We start from the raw sequence: 24,510 nt of genomic DNA on the forward strand, positions 1-24,510 counted from the left end.
AAACAATGACCTTCATCGTATTGTGTGTCGCAAGAAACCAGGCCATGACTGGTCCTGTTTTTCACAATGTTTTCAACATGCCAAACAGAATAGAAACCCAGAAATTATTAGTAACTAAAGCTAAACATAAACTTCTTTAAGACATCTTTTCAAAGATCAGCTTTTTTAGTAATGCAAATAGTTGCTATACAATGCATTTATAAGTAGAAGAGCATTCCTTCCAAACAGTATCTATGGGATACATAGAAACTTCATATGGTACTATATGACAGCAAGTATTCTAGAGACTGCATTCCAGAGACTGCAGCTGTACAGTCAAAATTCAGATCAGTATTCAAATCAGAGAATCAGACAACTACTTTAGCTAAACAATTTCTAAGCAAGTAGGAGAGACAACTCTTACAGAGACAGTTAACAAGTGTTTTTCTCAAATGAAGAGGGAAAAGCAAGTATCTGGAAGCCTGCAAGACTGCAAAGAGCTGGAACCTGCTCCCCTCCTGGAAGATACTATGCCATGCACGTGTAACACCTATTGGAAAAGGTCTCTTCTATGGAGAGATGTTTTCCAGCATTGTAAATTGCTTATAAGTAAATAGATTCATTCCAACTTTTCATGAGCTCTAGTTCAAACTATTTTTTTTAAACAATTATGGATTAAAAAATGAGTAAGAAAGGGAGTCTCACAATTCACTTATTGACAGTAAAGACATTTTTTCCTTTAGCTTGAGCAATACAGGTACGTAGGAGGAGAAAAGGGATGGTGGGAAGATGATCGATGACTCAAAAGTTCTTTACAAGATGTATTCCCTGGGACTTGAATTCTTAAATCTTTATAAAGATGAAGACTTCATAAATGCAAGCTTGAGTTATATATTTCAGTTGTATCATCTGGGATTTAATCTCTTGGGAAGGTTAATAGACTGTGTGCCATCTGTGATATCTAACTTTCTAACACATTGATCTGAGATGGCTCGATCTTGTTTCTTAAGATAGACAGTAACTTTTGGAAAATACAATGATCATTTTATTTCTTTAACTGCAACTCTGAATATGTGTTATTCTTCACTGGAATCTCTCTAAAGGCTTATGGAGAAGCATAAACTGACCAGCCAAATTTTTTGGCAGATGCTGAAATATGGATATTATCCAGGTGCCTATAAAAGATGCACAATATATGACCTCAACAACAGGAATCATGAAAAGGATTTTCTAAAAGTCAGCTTTTTGAAACATTTGCTTCAGTACATCTTTCAGAAGTAAACAAGGAAGAAAGCAATTCTTTGCAAGATTTGGGAGCCAGTATCAGTTTGTTAAGATACAGTCAAAGCACAGATACTTCAAATCGCATGCCAATCTGCAAAAACCACACAGGAATCTGATATAGAATAGCATCAAATTGACTCTAATCCAGGTATTTGTTAGAAGACACAGCAAAGTTAAAAGAGGCACAATGGACATACTCTGAAAACTATTAGCTTGAGAAGCAAACTTCAAATTGCTATTGAGTAGGGTCTGTAGGGTTAACCAGGCAACAGGAAAAAAACCCAAAGTTAAATAGAACATTTGCATGATACTGATGCGTTCTCAAACTGCAAATGACATTTGGGACAGAAATACTTTGCAAGCTGCAGAATCACTAGGCCCTCTTTCAAACACTGATTTCTATAAACGTTCTTTCTGCCTGGCAAGATACATCTGTTTGAAGGCACTCTTGACTAAGTGTTGTCCTAGTTAGATATCTTTCCAAGAACTTTCCAATATCATAATTCAGCAGTTCAAATGTGAATATTTAAAACCTGGCCTAACTTTATAGGAATATTTTGCAGCAGTTGCCGGACATCAGTGAGGTTTTACAGCAAAGTAACAGCAATAAAGTCTAAGCTTTTCTAAAAAGAGTTGTCCAGATCACATCAAAGTGCAGTTACACGGTTAAGATAGTAATACTGTAAAACTTGAGTTGGAGAGGCCTTGCTCATTCTCATGTGCACCCAGTGAAATAGCAGATATTCAAATACAAAACATGTTCCTTCATTCAGTGTTCATTGTTTTAACAATGGCTAAACATCCCAAATTGACTAGGATAGCTCTGGAAGTTGGAACCTTGTCCTGGCATCACAAAGAAAATGTGGATGACATTGTCTTTTTTAAAGGGTGGAAGGGCACAGTTACAACAGCCCAAAGGGATGTTTATAATTTATAATACAACAAAGGGATTTTCCTCCCTGTTAAGTTGTTGATCCAGGTGTATACCTGCAACAAAGTCGTGTCTCACATCCCTTAATGCTTGCAGTTGTTCTTACAGTAGAGTACAAGGGTAGGATAGGAACCATGCTCTAATCTTTTCAAGCTTTTTCTTTTATTAAAATATTATTTTGATAGGTGAACATTTACAACAACTCTGGTTTGGAATCACCTTGGCAAGAGCTGTCTAGCCTATGCTTCAGTCTGATATAGAAGTCTTTTCTCAAGAAAACACCTCAATGTGAAAAGGAATCTTGGCTGGTGAAGACTCTAGGCTTCACTCTGCAAGCAGTACTTGTGTTAAAATGTAGCTTCAAGAACTTGATGCTTAGAAGCAAAACACTTCCTTCAAACAGTAGAATCAAACCCTGAAATGCCTAGGGACTTGTTCTTGTTTCCACTGGAGCCAAGGGCAAAGTTTTCAGTGAGAAAAGGCTTAACATAAGTGAATGACTGCCATTTATTATGCATATATTGGAGCACAAACATCTAGAGTCAGCCCTAAAATTTTCCTTTCCAAAAGCCTTATGGAATTGTTTCGTGGCTCTACAAACAGAAATCAGACACTAACACTTCCCACTTTTTTTTTTTTTTTAAACATTCATAGTGAAGACAAATCATCAAAAGGCCGTTAACATAGATGTCCATTTTCTTTTAGTTAGTATTTACTTTTGTCTAGCAAGCTGATAGTGAGGAGACTCCCACTTCTGGTATTAAATCTAAGTGTTTAGAGTAAAAATGCTTGCACAGACTCATTTCAATTCCCAAAGCGTATACTTAAGAATATTGGGATATTGCAATAGTGCAAGGTAAATGCAATCTTCTGCCTACTATAGGCACATACAGTATGCAAGAGCAGTCCTAAAAACTAAAAGAAAAAGGAACTGCAGAATATTTGAGTAAGCCTGCACTGATTCAGTATATCTTTCAATGGTTAGGACCTCAGCAGATACTAAAGCTTCCTTGCCTGATCACACCTCCCAGGCTCTGATGTGGAAGCGAAAAAATCTCACCTGCCTACTGCTGCACATATATCTCATTTAGTATGATATATAATACCCAAGACCAGGCAATGAAAAGCAAAAAGGATTTAAGGGGGAATTTTTTCTCCTTTTTTCCTCCACATCAGGAGAGTTCCAGCCTGGAAGAACTGTTAAAATGACATCTAGTTCACAGCATGAATGGTAGTTTAGAATCTATCTGTGCACAACTTTCAAGGGAGCTTTTTTGTTAAGAAAAGACACACATGCACATTTATCCAAAATAGCAGAGAGAAAAGAAGTAAATTAAACTTTGCAGTATTTCTTACCATGATACCAGTGTGAATCATTATGTAATGCACAGTCTGAGTAACGTCAGCTGCATGGATCAAATTGTGATAGGGATTTTTGTATTTGCTGTAACCAACTTCAAGAGCTTCAGCAAATGAAATAAGATTGGGAACAGGGATCTGCGGGAAGCAAAAAATAAAATAAGTGGGTTTTTTCCTGCAACAGCTGTGAAGTAAATGATGCAATTAACAAATCACAAATAAATATGCCATAGTATTTAGTTAACAACAAAAGAAAAATTTAAAATGTAAAGGTCTAGTATCTCACATGCATCAGGGAGTCTTCACCCAGTTCCTGTATATGTTATATCCCTTTACATTCACCATGCACAGCATGTGGTAGCATACAAGAGACTGCAGAGCTACCAACCAAATAGTTTTCAAGACATGTCTGTCTGTCTGTACCAGGAATGCATAAACTGCTCATATAATAAAGGCATGACAGATAGGAGTCTAACAAGAGGATTATCTCCTCTTCTTCACCACTTTTACCTTGCTTGAGACAAGGTTTCCTTGAATCTGATAGTATGACTTCCCTTCCTTCTCTTCCTCCAGGCTATGTATGAAGTACAGGTACTATCTAGTCCCATTTATTTTCCCATTGTGCTGGTTTTGGCTGGAGTAGAGTTAACTTTCTTCATAGCAGCTAGTATGGGGTTATGTTTTGGGTTTGTGCTGGAAAATCTGTTGCTAATACAGGGATGTTTTAGTTACTGCTGAGCAGTGCTTGCACAGAGTCAAGGCCTTTTCTGCTCCTCACACTGTCCTGCCAGTGAGTAGACTGGGGGTGCACAAGGAGTTGGGAGGGGACACAGCAGGGACAGCTGACCCCAACTGACCAAAGGGATATTCCATACCTTATGGCATCATGTTCAGCAATAAAAATAGGGGAAAGGTTAGCCAGGGGACCGCTGCTCAGGGACTGGCTGGGCATCAGTTGGTTGGTGGTGAGCAATTGTTTTCATTTGCTTCACTTGTCTTTCTTGGGTTTTCTCTCTGCTATTTTCCTTTTCATTACACCATTATTATTATTATTATTATTATTATTATTATTATTATTATTATTATTATTACATTTTATTTAAATTATTAAACTGTTCTTATCTCAACCCAGAAGTTTTCTCACTTTCACCCTCCCAGTTCTCTTCCCCCATCCTGCTGCGGGGAGGGAGTGAGCAAGCATCTGCGTGGTGCTTAGTTGCTGACTGAGGTTAGACCACAACACCCATATAATGAAATTACATTTTCCTCAAGATTTTTTTCTTTATTTAAAATCCCTGAAAGGTAAACAGTGGGACTGGGAATGGGCTTAAGCCCACTGATCCAGTAACATTGTGTACTTTCTGACTCTGTTGTTAATGGTAGCCCTGGTGTGGTTCTGACTTCAAGCACCCAGAGCTCGATGGGAAAAGCTTAACGGGAAAAGCTGAGTTTGGGTTATTGGTTAAAATTAAAATATTCAAAACAATTTCAGGGTGAGGCAGGCTTTTCGAAAGGAGCATGGAGTTTTGCAGTGGAGAGATTTTGAAACTATAATGAAACTTTTGTTTGGTACTATTATAATGAAAAATTTGGCATTTTGATCCATTTTTTATCTCAGCCTTTCAAAGTTGTTTATAATACTCCATATTGTATTGCAACACCCTGCAAACACCATGGAAAAGCAGCCTTCTCTTTATTTATCTCCCAAGCTGGTTAGGAGAGGAAGGTTCAGCTGAAAGTCCTACACAGTAGTGGGCAACATACTCCAGTCTAGACCATGAAAAAAGTACTTAGGACTAACTACAGTTTTCTGCCTTATTAGGAATCTGTGTTCCATGAACCTAGGACACGGATTCAGTACTGCTGAGTAAACAGGCTGTATACATAATCTGTTTATTTAATGCTTACAGCATTTAACTGCTCACTAGCAACATCCTGTCCCAAACTGACTTGACATGGATCTACATAAGTTTCCTTTTTTTGGGTTGCAGAAAAATTTGCATACTCCAGGTGAAGTCCCATTTGGTAGAACTATTGGCATATTATGATGTTCGATTTGCCATATTCTTTGAAATTCTGCACTGCATTGTACAATGAAAACCCATTTCAAACATATTCTGGATTTCTTGTATTTTAAATTTGACATACTTATTTTTGCATACATATTTTTATTTGTGGCTAGTTTCTGACCTTGAAACGGCTCAATAGGTCATATCGGGTAAACAGCTCATACATCATAAATTTCAGACTGTGCTCTCCACTTGCTTCATTTAGGGCAAATACGTCAAAAGACCATTTATCAACATCCTGTAGATGAGGGGAAAAGAAAAAAAAACATCAAATTTCCATCTCTCTAAGTAGGTTTCCAGTTAATCACTGGAAAAGATATTTGGGATTTTTTTGGAGAGAAGGGGAGAGTCTGGTAGTTTTTTATTGTCCAACTCTTTCAAAGTCTTACTGTAGATAACATATTAATGACTGTTTCAATATTAATGATGAAAATAGTTGCATCAGTTATGAATAAAATACTTGCAACATGACCTATGCAACTATATATGCTTTGAATCAAAGGCCTTAATCCTTCAAAATTTAACTTTCCATGTACAAATTGTCTATAGAACCTTGTGGAGCTAATGTGAATACCCATCCTTTAAATAGGTTATAGTGCAACATCATTAACACTATAGCCATACTGCAATTTGAGAATAATATAACAATGTTTGACTTTCAGGTGAAAAGTTGAGGTACTACATTCTCAAGAAATACCATTTTTTAATTGCTTACATAGCCATAGGAACTTTACTACTATAAAAGATCACCTTTTGGGTGAACTACAGTAATGCCTTAAATTCACAGCAAATACTTTACTTGTTCCATAAGCTGCAGCTTCTTTTGTTAGCTCTATCCCAGTACTACTATTGCTTTTTCTTTCCTAAAAATGAAACAAATACTGCTGTCTGAGACACTGATTACCATAGCACTGGGAGCTGATAAAACCATGTCTCACATTTCTATAAAAATTTCTATACAAATCTCACCCTATTTCTCTAATAACATCTAAATGAAATCACAACTATAGGTCAAACAATAAACAGAATCATAGGCTATTTGTGAATTTTTAACTATTAATTTCGCTGTTCTGTGTGCTCAGTTTTATAGTACTAACTATGGCTAGGGTACATTCAGTAGAAAAATATATTCATTTCACCCTAAAAGTCACTAAATATAAGTACAAATATATTCAAATTCCGTAATGATTAAACTTATTTCACCTTAAAAGTTACTATCACTTCTGCTGGGTAAGCCAAACCAACCATGCTAGAAGTTCTTCGGTACATCCTAAAAGAAGAAATAAAATATTAAGGAATAGCACACCTTTAAAAAGTACTGGAACAATTTATCTTTTTTTAATTCATCTTTCACAGTTTGTGAAATAACACTAAGCTATTTCAGGGTCTGATCCCAAAGATGACATAAATCTTTTTATGAACTGATGAGAAAAGCCCCTCTGCTGGTATATTACTCTTTTATGTTAGAGCAGTCTTTGGTACATTTTAGCGTAGAAGTTTCAAAGTCATAAAGTTCATTCCCAGAATTTTTCAAAGTCCAGGAGATTTCATTACAAATTTAGAGGTTTCATCTGGATTTCTGTATAGAAAAATAGAGCAATTGTAGAAATTGAAACCTAACTTCTGGATCAAATATTTGCTTCAGGTTCATCACACCACTTAAGGGATCTTCAATGACAGACACTGTGGTTAAATGCAGGATTTGCTGTAATAAGAAAACAAAGCTCTCACCTTTCTACAAAAATCCCAGCCTGTACAGCATGCACAATGCTTCGGAATTTGGGCTTTTCTTCAGGTCTCCTCTTCACTATTCCCATTTCCCTCGTGAATGTAGAAGCTAACCAGTCCCGCACTTCCAGCGGGACCGAATCCGACTGGATGTCAGAGAGCTCATCCTCAGTATCCAAAAGCTTCCTACAAAAAAATTAATACAAGGTAACCGAGAAGATGGCAGACTGAAGCAAAAGGAGTATGGACAGGTGAACAGCTACCAAATTAATTTAACAGGAGCAAAGATTGTCTGTAGAATTGACTCAGCACATCACTAAATGTCTTCTCTGGTAGACATACTGAGGCAACTGGGAAGTTGGACACAGGAGATATCTTCCCTCTTTCCCACTGCTCATGTTCCAGAAGGTAAAAGATACTCAAATGCAAGATATTCAGGTAAAGGCAAGAGAAGATTTTTCTACAAAGATGTCACAGCTATGGTGGATTGAAGTGTAATCAATGAGTTATAAAATCCCGAGGATACATCTAAAACAGTGGCTGACATGAACGTCTATAGAAAGAGGGCTTGCTGCTATAACTGAGAACACCAGTGCTCCATCTGATCTGTCATCCGAAATGGTACAAAAAATGTTTTGATACTTACAAGCAAAGTAAATGATATTACATAGTAATGCTATGGTGAATGCACTGCAATGAACACCCTGTACACATGCTCATCATATTATTCCAGCGCAGTAAAAGTATTAAAGATAATTAATTCTTTCTGTGTGGAGATCTGTATTCCTATTGAAGGAGGGGTAACAAAATCATAGCAGTAAAGATATTATACAAGACTGGATTATGATCAGCTTTCACAGTTCTTAGTTGTTCAAAAAGTTAGAAAAGTTATGTATACTTCTTGCAAAATAGAGGAAATCTTAAAAAGAAACTTCAACAAAACTGAATTAGAGGACATCAGTTTATTTAAAAGAAACATGTGATTAAATATTCTATTAAAACAGACTTAACTGCAATTCTACAATTCTATAAACCCACCAGATGTAGGAACACAACATTTTTCTTGCTGTTATTTGCCCATATCACTCAGTCTTCTGGGGTTTTCCAAAAAACAAATCCCTTAGTCAGATAACAAGTTTTCCTTCATGCAGTTGTGCAAGAAACCCCAGAGTTAGGATGACCCGAACATATGTAAAGCATGCCACCCTTTTAAAATTTTTTCTTAAAAGTGATACCAATTGAATTGCAGGCATTATTTGATTACATAGATCTATTTCTCTAGTGCTGTATTTCTGAAACTGCTCAAGTTTGTGTGAATTGGACACAAAGCAATGATGGACAAAGTATTTTTGAGTGTGATTTTCTTATCATACAATCCACTCGTCAAGTTAAAACTTGGGTGTCTTCTCCTGAGTGAACAGGATTCCTGGGAAATATATTTGGTAGGAATTTAGCTAACAGAATTTGTAGACGGGTATTTTGGAGAGGAAATTTGTCACTTCTTTTTTACATTTTTATGTTGCTACCTCTGCTCCTGTCTTTTCTTTCTACTCTCAGCATAACGCTGTTGACTCTTTCCCCTATTTGTGCACTCTCTCATATTTATTCAGGAGCTCTTTCACACTTTTCACTTTCTCTGTTTTTCTTCTTCAACATTTTCAAAACCTTGCCTAATCCAGGTCTTCTCTAGCATATAGAGGAATTGAGCAGCAACATGGATGATGAAGAAAAGCCTGAATACAGCATAGTTCAAAAGAATCCCCATGTAAATCTAATACTGTCTGAGGGATTATAGGAAGATGCCTAGTAGGAAGCATGATGCCAGAAGTGTAATATAAGTTATTGGTGAGTGTAGCATATTTGTGCTCATCTGCTCTATTCTCAGTTTCAGCAGCTCATCTGGTTGGCAGCATATTTTGTGAGACTTTTCAACTGGGGTTTAAAAAAAAAAAATCCATAAAATACCCCCAACACCACCACTGTTTGCTGAAAGAACAGCAGAAACATTCCTATTTTTTAGGGACATAGAATGATAAGACTAGGAAGGCTCATTAACATAGAGTGCACGAGGAGCACAATGGACAAGAATTATGAGATTTTCTGACAGTGGGACACAGGCTAAAAGTCAGTAATTTATTTTGGAGAAACAGGACTTGTGTAAAGGAAAGGATTTGAGCAAATTATCTTACAAAACTGAACCAAGGCTGAGACTTGGCATAGGTCAAAAGCTATAAATTAATTTTATTATCTAAATTAAAAGCTATGTTATAGTCCACTTAAATCCCTACTAGTCTAACACTGTTATTAAATACCCTTGGTAAGATCAATACATTTATATTTATGAGTAATGTTTGACATTCGATGTATTTGTAGCATAATCAGGAAGAAACCCCATAATACCTAAAACATATTTTTGTAACTATTCCAACTGTTACTCAAATGAGATTAAATTATTCCAGCGATAAAAGGACCATGGGTTTTAGGTTACCTCAGAGCACGCAGCAGGGACATTCCACATAACCTGTGCAGCATGAAGCAGAGCTCCACATCAGTTTGCTATAGTCTGATGCAGATCTCAATTTGGGACCAAGTCCTAAGCCCTGCAGATATGAGCTGCTGGAGTACAAATTAAGGCTAGAAATACACGCTGTAGTTTCTCTAATTTTTTTAACCATTCAGCTGTAAAATAGGAGGACTCTTCAGTCTGCAAATGATAGTAATAAGAGTTACTTTATGAAGACAACAGAGTAAACAGTATTTGAAAAAAATGTTTCTTTAACCAGTAATTTTCATGAGACCACTGCTCTCTGATGAGAGGTGACTGAACAACATGCTACGGGAGAGTTTCAGTGTCTCTGGTTCCTACTTAAACAACTAGGAGAGTAACTGCAACGTAGAATTACGTTGTGAGCACAATCTTTGTAAGTACAAGCTCTTACAAATCCCTCAACACATAATGTTAGTAACTTCTCAAAAAGAATGTTTCTTTCAGAAGCCTAAATGAAACAACATGTAAGGAGAGGAAACAAGAGCTAATCATTCATCTCATAACTATCTATTTTCTACACTTTCTTGACCTTTTGAAGAGTAAGATTTATATTGGGGAAAATTACTCATGGCATATGCATTGCTAGACATGGTCTCTGAATAAAATCACTAATGACTGTCATTCTTCTGTAATTACAGGGACAGGGCTCATATATGGCTCTACACATCTGAATAAATGGATAGTTAGATGGATATATAATTTGATGGCAATTTTAATTAGGAAGGGAAATAAATTGGGCTATGTATTGCACCATACAAACCATGCTTATCACAAATTCTTAGAATCCAATATTCAACTCATTTCATAGTTTGTAACTTTTGTTAACTTTTATTTATACGTCAACTATAAAATATAGTATTTCCATTATAATTCCATCGGTTGCATATATATGTATATATACACAATATTGTGGACTCTGTGAAATACATCTAAATGTTCACCTTTTACTTGCTGACTGTGAAAAAATGTCTTTAAAATAACCTAAATAAAGCAAATGTATACATTGAGACATAAAAGCATCAAACTGTTCTTATCAGTAATTCTACTTACTATTTACAAAATGCATCTATAGATATATATATATAATTCTACTAAATGTAGCAAAAAGAATCTTCAGCAGTAGTAGAACTTGTACACATTAACCAGAAGTACTAACAGCACTTCAGTACTTACATTACAATAATAGCTGAAATTTTCTATTTCACCCAATGAGAACTAGTTTTCAATTGGCCACCACTGTATTTTTTTACATGGATCTTGTTGTTTTTATGTCAAGCCATTTTGCAGCTAGTTTCCTGGGCCCTGGTCTATTGATGTACATCACTGCAGTGAATGCATCAAGTAAATCACAGAGCCCTTATATGCCTGTCCTTGCCGTTACTACTTCTGGTGCTCAGAACTTAACCACAAGAAAGGTTGACTCTTCAAGCAGATGTATTATAACATCGCTCTGATGCAATCACTGAGCATTATAACATCATCATTTCTTTAAATAAATTATACAATACAACATTGTTTATAATTACTGGGAAAAAAATGTAAGAGTCTGAAGTGTATATTCAGAACACTTTTATTCCTCAGTGTTAATATTACTGCTATTTTAATTTATACCTACTTAGAACTGAAAACTTTCAAAAGCTTCAGTAAAATCAGTGAATCAGTAGGAAGTTATTGGTGTGTGGATTTTGCCTAATGAAAGTTATTATTTCCTGGATAAATGGAAAATATATTTATAAATTCTGCATTCTGTAATTCTACTGTTATGCAGACTTCTTGCTCTAACTTGCCACTTTATGAATCACTGGTGAATAGGTAAATTATTATTATAGGTGATTAATCAGGATGCCTTAATATGTAAACTTTTACATAAATTAAAAAATGCCATTGGATAAATTAATAACCAAAAACCAAGTGACCATATTTGTCAAACACAAGGTTAGAACGTTTGCCTTAGCAAATATTTGGAGTTGACTGACTGCAAGATTCATAACTTCATCCTCCAAATCAACCAGAGATCGGAGATGGTGGGCATTCAGTTTGTATTTTAAAGCTACATAGTTGTTCCACAACGTCAACCTTAAAGTAAAGTAAAACTCTGCTGAGATCAATCCCATTCAACTGAAAGGCATGAACTCCAATATCCTAGTTGAATTAAATAAATGTTAAGATACCAAGGCATACACTTTAATTCTTTCTTCCCTAAAGCTATCAACACATAAAAATGCTAATAAACAAAACAAAAAAGCTGTAATACAATATGCCCCAGAAAGTACTCTTTTTCAACACAAAGACAGAATTTCAGGGTTACATACACTTATTTTGCTCATATGTCATTAGTCTATTAAGTAGATGCAATACAAGGAAGAGATAGGCGTGGGAAGGAGAGGGGGAGGCTTGGGTTATTTAATTCTATTCATTCCATGAGTGGAACTCCCATTGACAGTTGTGGGAATAAGTGAGATATGGCCCATGGCATTTCAGCTTAGCAATCAATTAATATTGCAGTCATAGTAACTAATAACCTGATCTTCTTGTCACAGTACTGTGTTTTTTGCCAAGAATAATTTTTCAAAATTCATGTAGTGATAATTTCTAGCTCTCTTTTCATTTAATCAGAATTTTAAATATAGTAATGGACTAGTCAGAAGTATATTTCTTTTCCCTTAGGAATATATCAGATGTACTATGGAGGAGAAGAAAGAAAGAAAATGAAAAAAATCTAAAATTAGATAATGGTAATGGGGAAAAAAAATCCATCAGTGCTCATCAGTCATGCTGCCTAACAGAGGTGGTGAAAGATTTCCAGAAGAGTGATTGAGAAGGAGGTATTAGCTCTTTACCATTTAGTGAATTAATCAAGTTAATGATCAACCCCTTAAGAGTGAATTGATCAAAGTCCTATTCTAGGTTTACAATGCAGAAGGCAATGAATTTATAGTCCAAATAGCCAATTCACATTTTTTTCAATTATGTCTGAATGAGCATGAATCAGTATATTCAATCAATATTTCCATCCTCTATAGTCCACTACAATTTCCACTAACATCCACTAAAAGATTCTCTTGACTCCCACGGAGGATAAACAAATTGCAAAAATGATTGAGGTGCATTTTTAGTACATAAAGGTCTTTCTAAAGGAAACTATTAATTTATCAACACATTGTAATCTTAAAATTTAGCACATTCTCAGAAGAATTGTCCTCATATTAAGAACTACCAATTGATTACAATAAATAGAAAATACTCTGGATGAAATACAGTTATTACAACAGCAGATAAGTAATAGAGTAAGGACCATTGTTACTGGAAACATTCACTTGTTGATATGTACTGCCAATTCAGAAATACAGACATACATACTGAAGACCATCAACAATCTCAAAATTCAGGTCAGGATACTGATGATTTAAAAATATCATTTTCAGGAGTACAGCTGTGAGCAAATGTATTTTCTTTTTTTTAATTCAATTGCTTTAATGTTGCATCCTGGAAGCTCTATAGGGCAGGGACTATCTCAGGGCATGACTCAAATAAATTAAGAGCAATAACTTTGAGATAGAAAAATTCAATAACTTTGGAAAAGGGATGCAGGTCATTTATTAAATATCCTGAATTGAATAGTTTTAGTCAGAATTTAACAGATTTTAAGTGGGTTTTTTTTTAATATAACTTTGATGCTGTTGTAAGCTTCCCTCTCAGAAAAAGCCTTTGGCTTAGTACAGAAGATTTGAAAGGCTTATCTTAAGCTTTTATAAGGATGGAATACACTGAATTAATCTCAACACAATAAGCTTTTTCTCAATAGCAGCTTTTACAGAAGTATCATTTGTAGATTCCCTTAATGGATGAACTGAATGATTTACTTCAAATGTTATATTTGTTGCTGACACAGCAACTTCAGGCGAAGTACATTTAACCATGGGTTTGCTACAGAGGTCAGTGATACACACAGCAAACTTGACTATTCAAGGTTATGATATAACTTCATGCTTAAATAATTGCCACTTCAAATCTCTCCTCAACTAAGTCAACTCAGAGAGGAATCATATAGACTGCATTTTTCATCTGGCAAATAATTAGCAAATAGGGTATCCCATTCCACTTGTTTTATCCTTGTGCCATTAGGCAGATTATTTTCTTTAATATTCCTAGATTTTTTAAAAAAAAGCTAATTTTGAGGAGTAGTATTGTCAAAATAAATTACTGAATGCCCCACTGTTCCGTGAATGAAACAGTTACCTTCATGTAGAAATGAACAAATTAATCTGTCTTTTCAGGTAGAGAGATTGGGAAGATTTGCCAGTGTGACCATCTCTGCTGGTTACCCTGAGTGCATAATGGTGTTTGAATTAGCACAATCTCTTCCATAACCAGAGCTTTACAGTCAGTGAAATGGCGTGATTCACTAAGTCAGCTTGATGCTGTATGCTACAGGTGGAACAGAATGCAAATGGTTCTGTAATGACAAGCAACAAACCTGCTGTCAGATGCTATGATGGTTTTAGCTGGGTTAGAGTTAATTTTCTTCACAGTAGCTAGTATGGGGCCATGTTTTGGATTTGTGCTGGAAACAGTGTTAATACAGAGATGTTTTAGTTATTGCTGAGCAGTGCTTGCACAGAGTCAAGGCCTGTTCTGCTTCTCACACTGCCCCAACAGCAAGTAGGCTGGGGTGCACAAGAAGCTGGGAGGGGACATAGCCAGGACAGCTGACCCCAACTGACCAAAGGGATATTCCATACCATATGATGTCATGCTCAGCATATAAACCTGAGGGAAGAAGAAGGAAGGGGGGGACATTCAGAGTTATGGTGTTTATCTTCCCAAGTAACCATTGCGCATGATGGAGCCCTGCTTTCCTGGAGATGGCTGAACACCCATCTGCCAATGGGAAGTGGTGAATTAATTCCTTGTTTTGCTTTGCTTGTGTGCACAGCTTTTGCTTTACCTATTAAACTGTCTTTATCTCAACCCACAAGTTTTCTCACTTTTACTCTTCCAATTCTCTCCCCATCCCACTGGGGGGACTAACCGAGCAGCTGCGTGGTGCTTAGTTGCCCGCTGGGGTTAAACCACGACAGACACTTAGCAGCAGCTGATGTAGCACTAGCTTAGAGCATTGCAATGCTCATACTAAAATAGGGCTTGTGAAAATGAAATAATACAAGAAACATAAAAGATGGAGCCTTCACTGACTTTTGCTCTCATTTAAAATACAGAGAAGCCGCTAAACCTATATTGGCTAGAAGAAAGAAAGCACAGGGGTATCATATAAGTATGCCAGTTCATTATTTTTTTAGATATTAATTACTTAGCCTAAGATGGAGCAGCTGCCATGGACTCAGCTTCTATTGCAGTACTGAAAAACTTGAAAACGGAACTGCCTTCTTCAGCTTGCAAACATAACCAAAACTGCATACTGAAAGCTGCCCAAGAACAGGCTATGCCGACCATTCCTCACCTCAGGATCTTCTGGAAATAGGAGAATTTCATCAGTTGCTGGGCTGTTGCTAAGCGCCATTCACACTTCCACAACACACAGCTCTGTGAGCACCAGCCTCTCCTTTCTTCTTCCTTAGACTCCATGAGACAAAGATACACACATGCATGTTTCTATCACAAATACTTCTGTGGTGCACTTTAAGGGTCACGCAGAAGTTTGGCAAGATGAAATGATGAAACTCTTTCTCTTGCAAATGACATGATCACAGTTTAAATTATTTCCTTTTTGTCCAAATTTGAAGACATGTTTGTCCCTGCTGTAAGCTCAGAAACCACAGAAATATTTGGTGCATTACTGGAGTAGTACACTGGAAATTCAGTATGGTCCAAGGTGTTTATTACAACAGCAGTCACAAAGTTTGGATTTAATGACCTCCTTCTAGTTAACATTATACATATCAGAATGTGCACTTTTTTTTAAATAAGAGCTTTTTCTCAAGAAGAACTGTGTTTACCATTACAATATAATCAAAATACCTTCACTATTTCCAGAGTTCTCATGCAAATTTATATTGTTATAACACCACTTACCCTTAATGAGATTTCCTTTTGCTTCATGAATGTAGCAATAACCTTTGTTATTTTGTCTTGTTGAATCGAAGATCCTCAAAGCAATTACCAGCTATGTACAACAGATCTACTTACATTACTGAAACACAGTCTCTTCTAAGTCAAAAGTTCTCAAGAGGTTAGAGCCTTTTAAAAAGGGCATTACACAACCTAAACCAAACTAAAACCAACATATGGAATTGAAACTGCACAGATAAATATCCTCCTGAAATCAAGCATATTTTCTAAAATGTTAAGGCATTTAAAAAATGTAGAAGACCATGATTGGAAGAAAATATTCTGATTTTATCCAGAACAACTGAAAAATGTTCTCTGCAAGAAGTTGGGGGGTTTTTTTGTTTTATTTGGCATTGGAATACATATTTATTTTTTTAATCTTGTAATTTCCATCTAGATTTTATTTGACTTTTTTTCTTCTCAGTTAGCAGGAATAAAGAGGTGTGTTTATAAGGAACAGAACAGCTGTTATGACTGAATTATCAGGCTGTATTTATTTCCTGTTTGACTTGAAATATTCTTCTTCTACTACCTTGAGCCAAGTGGCAGGTACTAATGGAGAAAATTCTACAAGATTTGTCAGAATTATTTATAACATCTATTGAGTAAGTTTGAACTTCTTCCACAGAGGAGATCTGCTGAGGGGCTGGAACTGTGAGAGTTTGACTGATAATTTTCAGCTCAGAGTGAACCTCTGCTTCAGCTACCAGAGACCTAGATCTCTTTCAAGGAAGTGTTTAGAGCAGCTTATAATTATTCAGCACTGAGAGATGCACCAGTCCTAAAAAGGGCTTGTTAAACAAACTTATTAATTGACATGGAGCCACAGAAAATTAAGCTCATAGGTAAGCAGCACTTACGTATGTCTGATTTCTCAATGCTTTCCAACTTTCCATCAGCTCAGAACCTTTTGACAGTCATTGCTCCAAACAAATTTTTTGTAATTTTGGAAGGTTATCCCTACTGCCTATCCCTGTTTCTAATGAGTCTACTCTCAGAAGTCCATAAATAAAACCTTTTGTGTTATTTCTCTGTCTTTTCCCCAATCCATCTGCATATAGTTTTAGAAAGAGCATGTATGGAAATGAGTATGTGTAGACAGTTTAAAAAAATGCTATCTTATGCTCAGATAAAAGGCTATAGTGTAGCGCAACAGAGAAGTAGACGAAAGGAAAGTACAAGGGCCTGAGAAAAATACTTCATACTCTGCTAAAGGGTTTGAATTCTACAGCCATTTCCAGCTGATTGTTGCACTATAAAAAAAAAGGCTCAAGGTACCATCAGCTTACATGTCTCTGTGCACACACAATTTTCTAGAATGATACAGGCTTTCCAATCAACTCAAATGAAGTAACAATATACAAGAAAAAAAGGGGTATCTCCTACTGTAAGAAATTGGAACTGATCACTGAAAAAAGCTCAGGGTTATAAAGAAAGAAGTGGTTTTGCTAGATTAATGACTGAGATTTAAGTTTTAAGTAGCACAAATGTTTCCCAGAGCTGTGGAACAGGCCAGGCTCTTCCTCAGTCCTTGGCTACTATTGAACATGCTCTGTGAGATACCTCATTCTTGGGTCTCTTTATTTACCTCAGTTTTGATTTTTCTTTTTGCTTTTTTCATCTCTGTGCTTGTGAAGAATTGCAGAAGGTCCTCCTGCAATAGGTGTGGGACCACTGGTGGGACCATTTTACTATGCTGTTTAATAGGATGTCATAACAGACAAATTAGTTAGGACAATGCTCCTAACCAACCCTCTGTTAGTTGCTATTCCTAATCTAACTGTAGAGATATTTAAGAGGGATTTCTCTCAGATGGTATTGATGTCTGTCTCCCAGAAAGGTGGGAAGGAAGAGAACATGGCAAACAGGATTCAGTTTTAGGTGGCTGGTTGAAGCTGAGGTCTTCCTCTGCTTCAATATGTAAGCAATGGGTCAGTAAATTCATCAGGACAAAATCCAAGGCTCTAGCATGGGTTTAAAATAGAAAGCATGGGTATTTTCATGTGAGTTGCCAAAACTCTGTCCTGACTTTGGTCCTAAGCCTGCAATACTTTGTACCTTGTAGAACCAGGCATCATTAAATTTTCTATCTTATAAGCCAAATGTCAGGAACTATTATATCCTGTAAAGCATGCAACTTCCTTCTGGGATTTAGTTAATAAAAGTAATCTGTACTCGGATTATTTTCTCACTGCATTACTTGGTGTATTAATTGTTATTGCTCTATACTATAGAAATTACTTTTATCCATACAGCAATTCATACGTAAGAAACTTACTGAAATAATTTGAACTTTGCGATGTATAAAACTGCAAGTTCAGGCTCAGCAGGAATAAGGCATTCTGCTTATGATCTAAACTATTATTTCTAATCTACTAATGAGTTCAGTTAACTCAGTTCCAGACTCCCAACAGCGGTAGCTCTGTGCACGACAAAGAACCTGTATTCTTTGGTGAGAACGAGGACAAATGTAACCACACAAGCTAATTCCAGCCTCCATTGCCATTTGACTCAATGATACACTGCTTTTGTTCTGTAAGGATTAGCTTCCCAGAAGCTGAAGAGACCTTCTTTGTGTGTTTATCTTTAAATGTTTTAGTGCAGATTTACACTACAGAATATTGGTCATGCTATTTAAAATGTGATTATCTTTGCAGTTTGCCATGCCAAAGAGTTTACTATGAAAGTACCAGTGGTGACTACAGTCTCTCCCTGCCACACAACAAATATCTTAATTTACAAGTTGTTTTTAATGGGGAAGTGTCAAAATTTAAAACAGCACTATACATAATATTGTCCAACTAAGAAACGGAGGCTCAGTTTATATTTTTAGCATAAATTTAATACAAACACCACCAGGTTAAAAAAATGCATTACTCTGAGTCTGAATTTCATGGAGAGTGCATTAGTCCAAGGAAGAGAAATTAAAACCAAAATCAAACACTATAAACCAAAATGAAGAATATGACATATAAAATGCAAACCACTAAAGTAAGAGAATAAAAGTTGAAAAGTAGGTTTCATTAAAGTAATTTCAATTTCAACTGTTACTTATAGTGTATCATGGGCACGAAAATTTGTTTTATATGTCTACATACATATACTTCAGAAATATAGCTACAGAAAGATATACCATATGCTTAATGCATATTTATATAAGGAATGCTACCAACATTTGGTAGATTTACAAACTCTGAGGTTGCATAGGAGAACAGAAGTATTCAATAAATGAAAGCAAAACAAGAAACCTGTCTCAGGTATTTCCTTTCTGACTTAGTACAGTGAAAAATCAGACTTTTCTGCAAATATTGGATGCAATAAATAAGATTAAACATTGTTGTGCATCAAGGTAGGGAAGAGCAAAAGCTTAATCCATATACTGAAGTAGAATTTTTGAAAATAAAGTCACCATTATGAGGTCATAATGCCCCTAGGATTAAGAAAATAGCCTGAGAACTATGAAAATCTTACACCACTATAAAATTACATATGTTTATTTTTATTTGGGCAGTTCAATAATCTTGCTATCAAGTCCTATGAGGGCAATTAGCTTATTTAAAGATTTTCTTACAGCAAAAATAATGCACCTGTTGCTGCCAAAGCCTATGGATTTTCAGGTGTACCAGTTTTCTGTGTATGAAATGTCTGTTACTTGTCTTGATGCTCCCACACAGAGGCAGAAAGACTGGATTCCTCATTGTAATGATACTATTAATTTCCACAGAAGCCACCTCAGTTTAGAAACAGAATAAATCTCACACTATTTTCATTGTCCTGGTGCTACTATTCAGAAAGAGCTATGAATACTATATCCATTTAATCACAGTGTTTGAGAGGTGTATGGAAGGAATAATGAGTGGTTTATGCCCTTGTCCCCTATGCAGCCTTAACACAGCTCCCATGGTTATTAATGCAAAATAAATGCTTAAGCTCCAACCACTGGTGGTGACACCGTATCACGTAATAGAGGGGAGAGAGTGGCATATTAACTACCAATATTTTAAAATATTTAATTTAAATTCATTCAGTTTTCTAACAAAGCCCAGGTCCCCTGGAAGTCACACAAAATGGTTTTCCCAAGTCTGCTCAGTTAAACTTAATTTAACTGAATCTGTAAACATCTTCATAACACATGTGAGCCCTCTTGAAGCCACTGAGGTCCCTAATGCTTTTCAAGTTGTCTTGGGATTGCTAGCAATACTGTTGAAAGTGTCCCTAAGAACTATATTACAGATGGGAGGCTGCTCAGGAAATTCTTCCCTGTTACCACAGTTTTGTCAGCTTTTTACAGAACTGGACATGCATACACTCTGAGAGCAGGTCACCAGTATAAGTGATCTGAAAAACAGACCACTGATACCAGCTTCATTTGCTATTGTTTTCATTCTTCTGTTTTCAAATGGGTAGGCTTTCTAGTGTCCAATAGTAGATGCTCCAAATTCCCAGCTGGCAAGGATTGGTGTGTGAATCACATGCATCAAAGGAAAAGAAACAGGAAAAAGTTAGAGCAGTACTTTAAGCACTGTATCAAATATGCAGATTTGCAAGGGTGGGGTGACACAGAGAGAGAGAGAGAGTTAGACCCATGAAATAATCAGTATGATGGCAGAATTCTTAAATGTAGTATGGAACCAAGACATACACTCGATGTTCCAGCAGTATTGTAGAAGTTTTGGCAGACATCTCTACAAGACCATGCTGTTTAGAAAAGATCTTAAAAAGGCCAGCACACTGAAATAAAAACTGTGAGTTAGCTAGTTAACTTCAATATAGTACATATCTTAAAATTCTTTCAAGAAGCCAAATACTTACAACTTCTAATTTAATTGGAGCCAATCCACATTAAAGATGATTGCCAACAATACTGCCAGTAACAATAATCATAAACAAAGCATCAAACATTATAAAATAAATCACAGCTTTTCATGAATTTATGTATTTACAGGCCAGATTATAATATTCTGACTCATCTCCGTGAGCATTTCATTCCAAAACAGCCCATTTTTTTCATTGATACAGTCCTCAGCATGATTATCTGTATGTGGCCTGTGAGGGAAAGAAAATTCATCCTTTAGAAAATTCTTATGACTTTACACTGTAGAGATGAGAACTAGGCAAACTCTCCAGACAATGGTTACATCTGACCTTTGGAATCATACTTGCTTTAACCTTGTCACTAAAAGATCTAAGAGCCACATACAATTCTTCTGATGTGCAGAGACCTTCATGTCAGTTACAATTGCATGCAAACACTAAATTTCTAAAATGTGATTCCCAACATCCTTTCCTTTTTTTTTCCCCTCAGACTTACCTGGTTTCATCAATATAAACTGCCTCCAGCACAGATGCTGCATATTCAATATTCTTTTTTAAATCCACCACATTAATATCACCCTTCTCCAGCTGCTTTACCAAGCATCTTAATCTGTGAAAAAGAAAATAAAAATGTCAGTGTATTGCGTATATCAAATTTTAGTGACTGCATTTTCTATTTGAAATATTGGAACCAACACAATAGCCAATGTAGAGGCAAGAGATCATCACTGCATCTCTTTTAGAAAAATACGGGTTTAGAACACACATAACAATGACCAGTTGTATGTTTTTACAGCTTGCTAAAGTTGTAAGATCTATTAAGAAAAGGACTATACTCTCCAGTAAGTTGCTACCACCAGAGTGATTTCATATTAATTTCTGAAATTACTATTATGCCTGAGTCTCTAATTTTGCTTAAATAATAAATAAAACTTTGCAAGTTGTCTTACTATAATTTTTCTGTACTTAGAACGTTGATTATAATTTTTTAATATACACTATATACTGATTTTGCTTCATTTAAACATCTTTACTTTTTATTTAGGCCTCCAGTATGTTTTTGCTGCGGAATTTGTATTTCTTATTAGTGTGAGCTAATGTGGAGGTCCATTGTTCTGAGTTTACAGAAAATTCACCATTATATCAGATGAAAGGTGATGCCTATAGCATTAGAAAAATCCAAATATTTTCCCAAGTGTGATTTTACTTTTAGTTTTGAGAACTTTCTTTTACATTACAAACATGGATACGCCCAAAGGGGATTTTTGTAATGCTTCAGCTCATGCCTCTGTAGCAATATACTTATACAGATAAACTCCCTGAATACCAGATTTTTCCTAAACTCTCTGATGAGGAGAACACTTCTGACAGTGCTCAACTTAACCATACAGAGTAGTCACAGCAGTGGAGTGAAATGAAAACCTTATCAGTAACTGTGTAGGGCTGGGATTAAATGGACGCTTAAAGAAGTATGGGTATTTTCCTTCTTTCTATGCTATATCTCCAAGTTGAAATAATCTACAGTTTTGTATCATGCAAGATAAAGACTTCTGTAATTAAAGATACGTCATTATTTTAACATAGCTTTCATGAAATAACCATTTTTATGTGTATGAAATGTGAAAAAATTGTGACACAAGAATTTAGTTTAAAAGTGGATTAAAATTGAGTCAGCACTAAGCTGAATCTACTTTCAGAAAAAAATCGTATTTATGATATGAAAGAGCATATACAAAAATATACATTATATAATAATGTGTTATACACACTATATTATTTTTATTTGGACCTAATTAAAATGTATTAATTAAAAAATGCAGTGATATTCAAAACAAATTCCTCATAAACTCAGAAAGTACTCTTCTGTCATAAAACCACTTTCATGGTTTTTCTTTATATTTCTTTGACCTAAGTATAATTATGTCCAAGCCTGCAAGGATAATTTTAGCAAAGGGAGTTTTAAGATCAGCCTCCTCAGTTTTCCAAAGTCTTAATTCAATTCAAATTCAACAGAACATAACACAAATAAGGCTCTTGGCAACCATATTGGTATTTTACATAGTGCATTGCATATCAATAGAATGGAAAATTTAGTGTTAAAAAATTTTCCCAGAGAAGTGAGGTGGGTGGATGAAATACTGCGAGAGCACATCTTCTACACAGAAATAACCTTATGCATGGGGAGGCAGTTCCAGTACATAACTCCTACCACTTTAGAGGTACTCATAGACTGAAGAAGTTAATTCATAGACACTCATGTTGCAGTACCCAGCACACCCTCTGTAACTCTCCTGGGATGTGTGCTCCTCAGTAATGCACACCAACACACATACAACCCCTCCTGAGCACCAACGCCCAAATGCCTGGGTGAGTCCAGCAGCAGCATCATCACTGCTTGCAAATAGCCATAGGGTGGTTCTACCACTTGCACTGCTCCCTCCGTGTTTGACAGAGCATGTTCCCAAATCACACTTTCCAAAGTAGAAGCATAAATGAAGTTAAAAATGCAACACGTCACAGCAAGGGACCAGGCTATGGTAGAACAATATTATCTCAAAATGGCTTCAAATCCTACAATTTTCAGTGGTTCTATGTTTTCTCAGGGCACAGACGAGATGACAGATATGTGGAATCATTTTTACGCTTGTAGGAGGAAAGGAATCCCTGAGGGAACCTTTAAGCCACAGTGACCTTGCAATATCTCGCTGCATAGGTGGCAGTCAGTTTGCCCTGTAGTTTTAGTTTATATTCTAGGAGGAATGCTGAACACAATAACAAACCAGGCCACTTGGAAAAGCTGCTCAGGCAGAGTTAAAGTGATTCTGAAGAGGTTACAGAATCACAAAAGGACAAAAAACTTATAATTCAGTGATGACCAGTGACCTTGTCATCTCATGCATCCATGCTTTGTGGAGATGTCCTCAAGAGTGTCTGTAGCTGACCCAGTGCAGATCTATCATAGAACCACAGGATAATTTTGGTTGGAAGGGACCTCCACCTTACCCAAGCTCTTGCTCAAAGCAGGGCTATCTTCAAAGTTAGGTATAACTTCAAAGTTAAATCCAACTTCTGGGAGGCATTTCCACTCAAGTTCTGAATGCATGGAGATTTCACAAACTCTCTGGGAAACCAGTTTCGATGTTTAACCAGCCTTACGGTGGATTAATTTTTCCCCAATATCTGACTGGAATGTCCTTTGCAGCAACTTGTGCCCAGTGGCCCCCAACCTTTGCTGTGCCCATCCAAGAAAAATCTGGCTCTACCTACGGAACTACTTCCCACTAGGAAGCTGAACACAGCAATAAAATCCTTCCATAGTGCTGCTGATCAGACACTTGTCAGGTGATAATCATGACGTCTACCCCAGAAGTTAGAACAATGGACTTCCAGCGCTGCAAAATTAAGTGGGTTATAATGATATATGAATGATCTGAATATACTCAAAATATTATGCATTAAAGTGAAATAGCCACAGAGTTTAAGAGCTGACATTTCAGTAATGAAACTAACATTTTAGTAAAGAATAAATATGTCAATTTGTAAGACAAACCAACAAGTGCTAAAATACTCATAACCCAGCATTCCATAAGACAAAGAAAATCGTAAAAAGGACAAGGAAACGTAACAAAAAAGAATTATTATTCCAGCTGTATTGAGCAGGATTTTTATTTATTTGTTTGTTTTCTTCTAATTAAGTGTGATAAATTGAAAACAAACATGAGAAATAC

The 24,510-nt window shown here is 36.1% G+C and overlaps 1 protein-coding gene across 2 annotated transcripts in view; it reads right to left on the bottom strand.

The window, feature by feature from the left end:
- PDE1A (phosphodiesterase 1A) overlaps positions 1–24,510 on the bottom strand; it is a 162,886-nt gene that overhangs the window by 41,862 nt on the left and 96,514 nt on the right. For both annotated transcript variants that reach the window (XM_074829278.1, XM_074829279.1), the window contains exons 2-6: positions 21,279–21,392; positions 7,354–7,536; positions 6,826–6,892; positions 5,744–5,860; positions 3,551–3,691 (exon numbers count right to left, since the gene is read on the bottom strand). In XM_074829278.1, coding sequence (XP_074685379.1) covers positions 3,551–3,691; positions 5,744–5,860; positions 6,826–6,892; positions 7,354–7,536; positions 21,279–21,392 — 622 coding nt within the window. The remainder of the gene's footprint in view (positions 1–3,550; positions 3,692–5,743; positions 5,861–6,825; positions 6,893–7,353; positions 7,537–21,278; positions 21,393–24,510) is intronic.

The sequence above is a fragment of the Strix aluco genome, chromosome 6 (assembly GCF_031877795.1).
Source record: "Strix aluco isolate bStrAlu1 chromosome 6, bStrAlu1.hap1, whole genome shotgun sequence".
NCBI classification, from domain to species: Eukaryota; Metazoa; Chordata; class Aves; order Strigiformes; family Strigidae; genus Strix; species Strix aluco.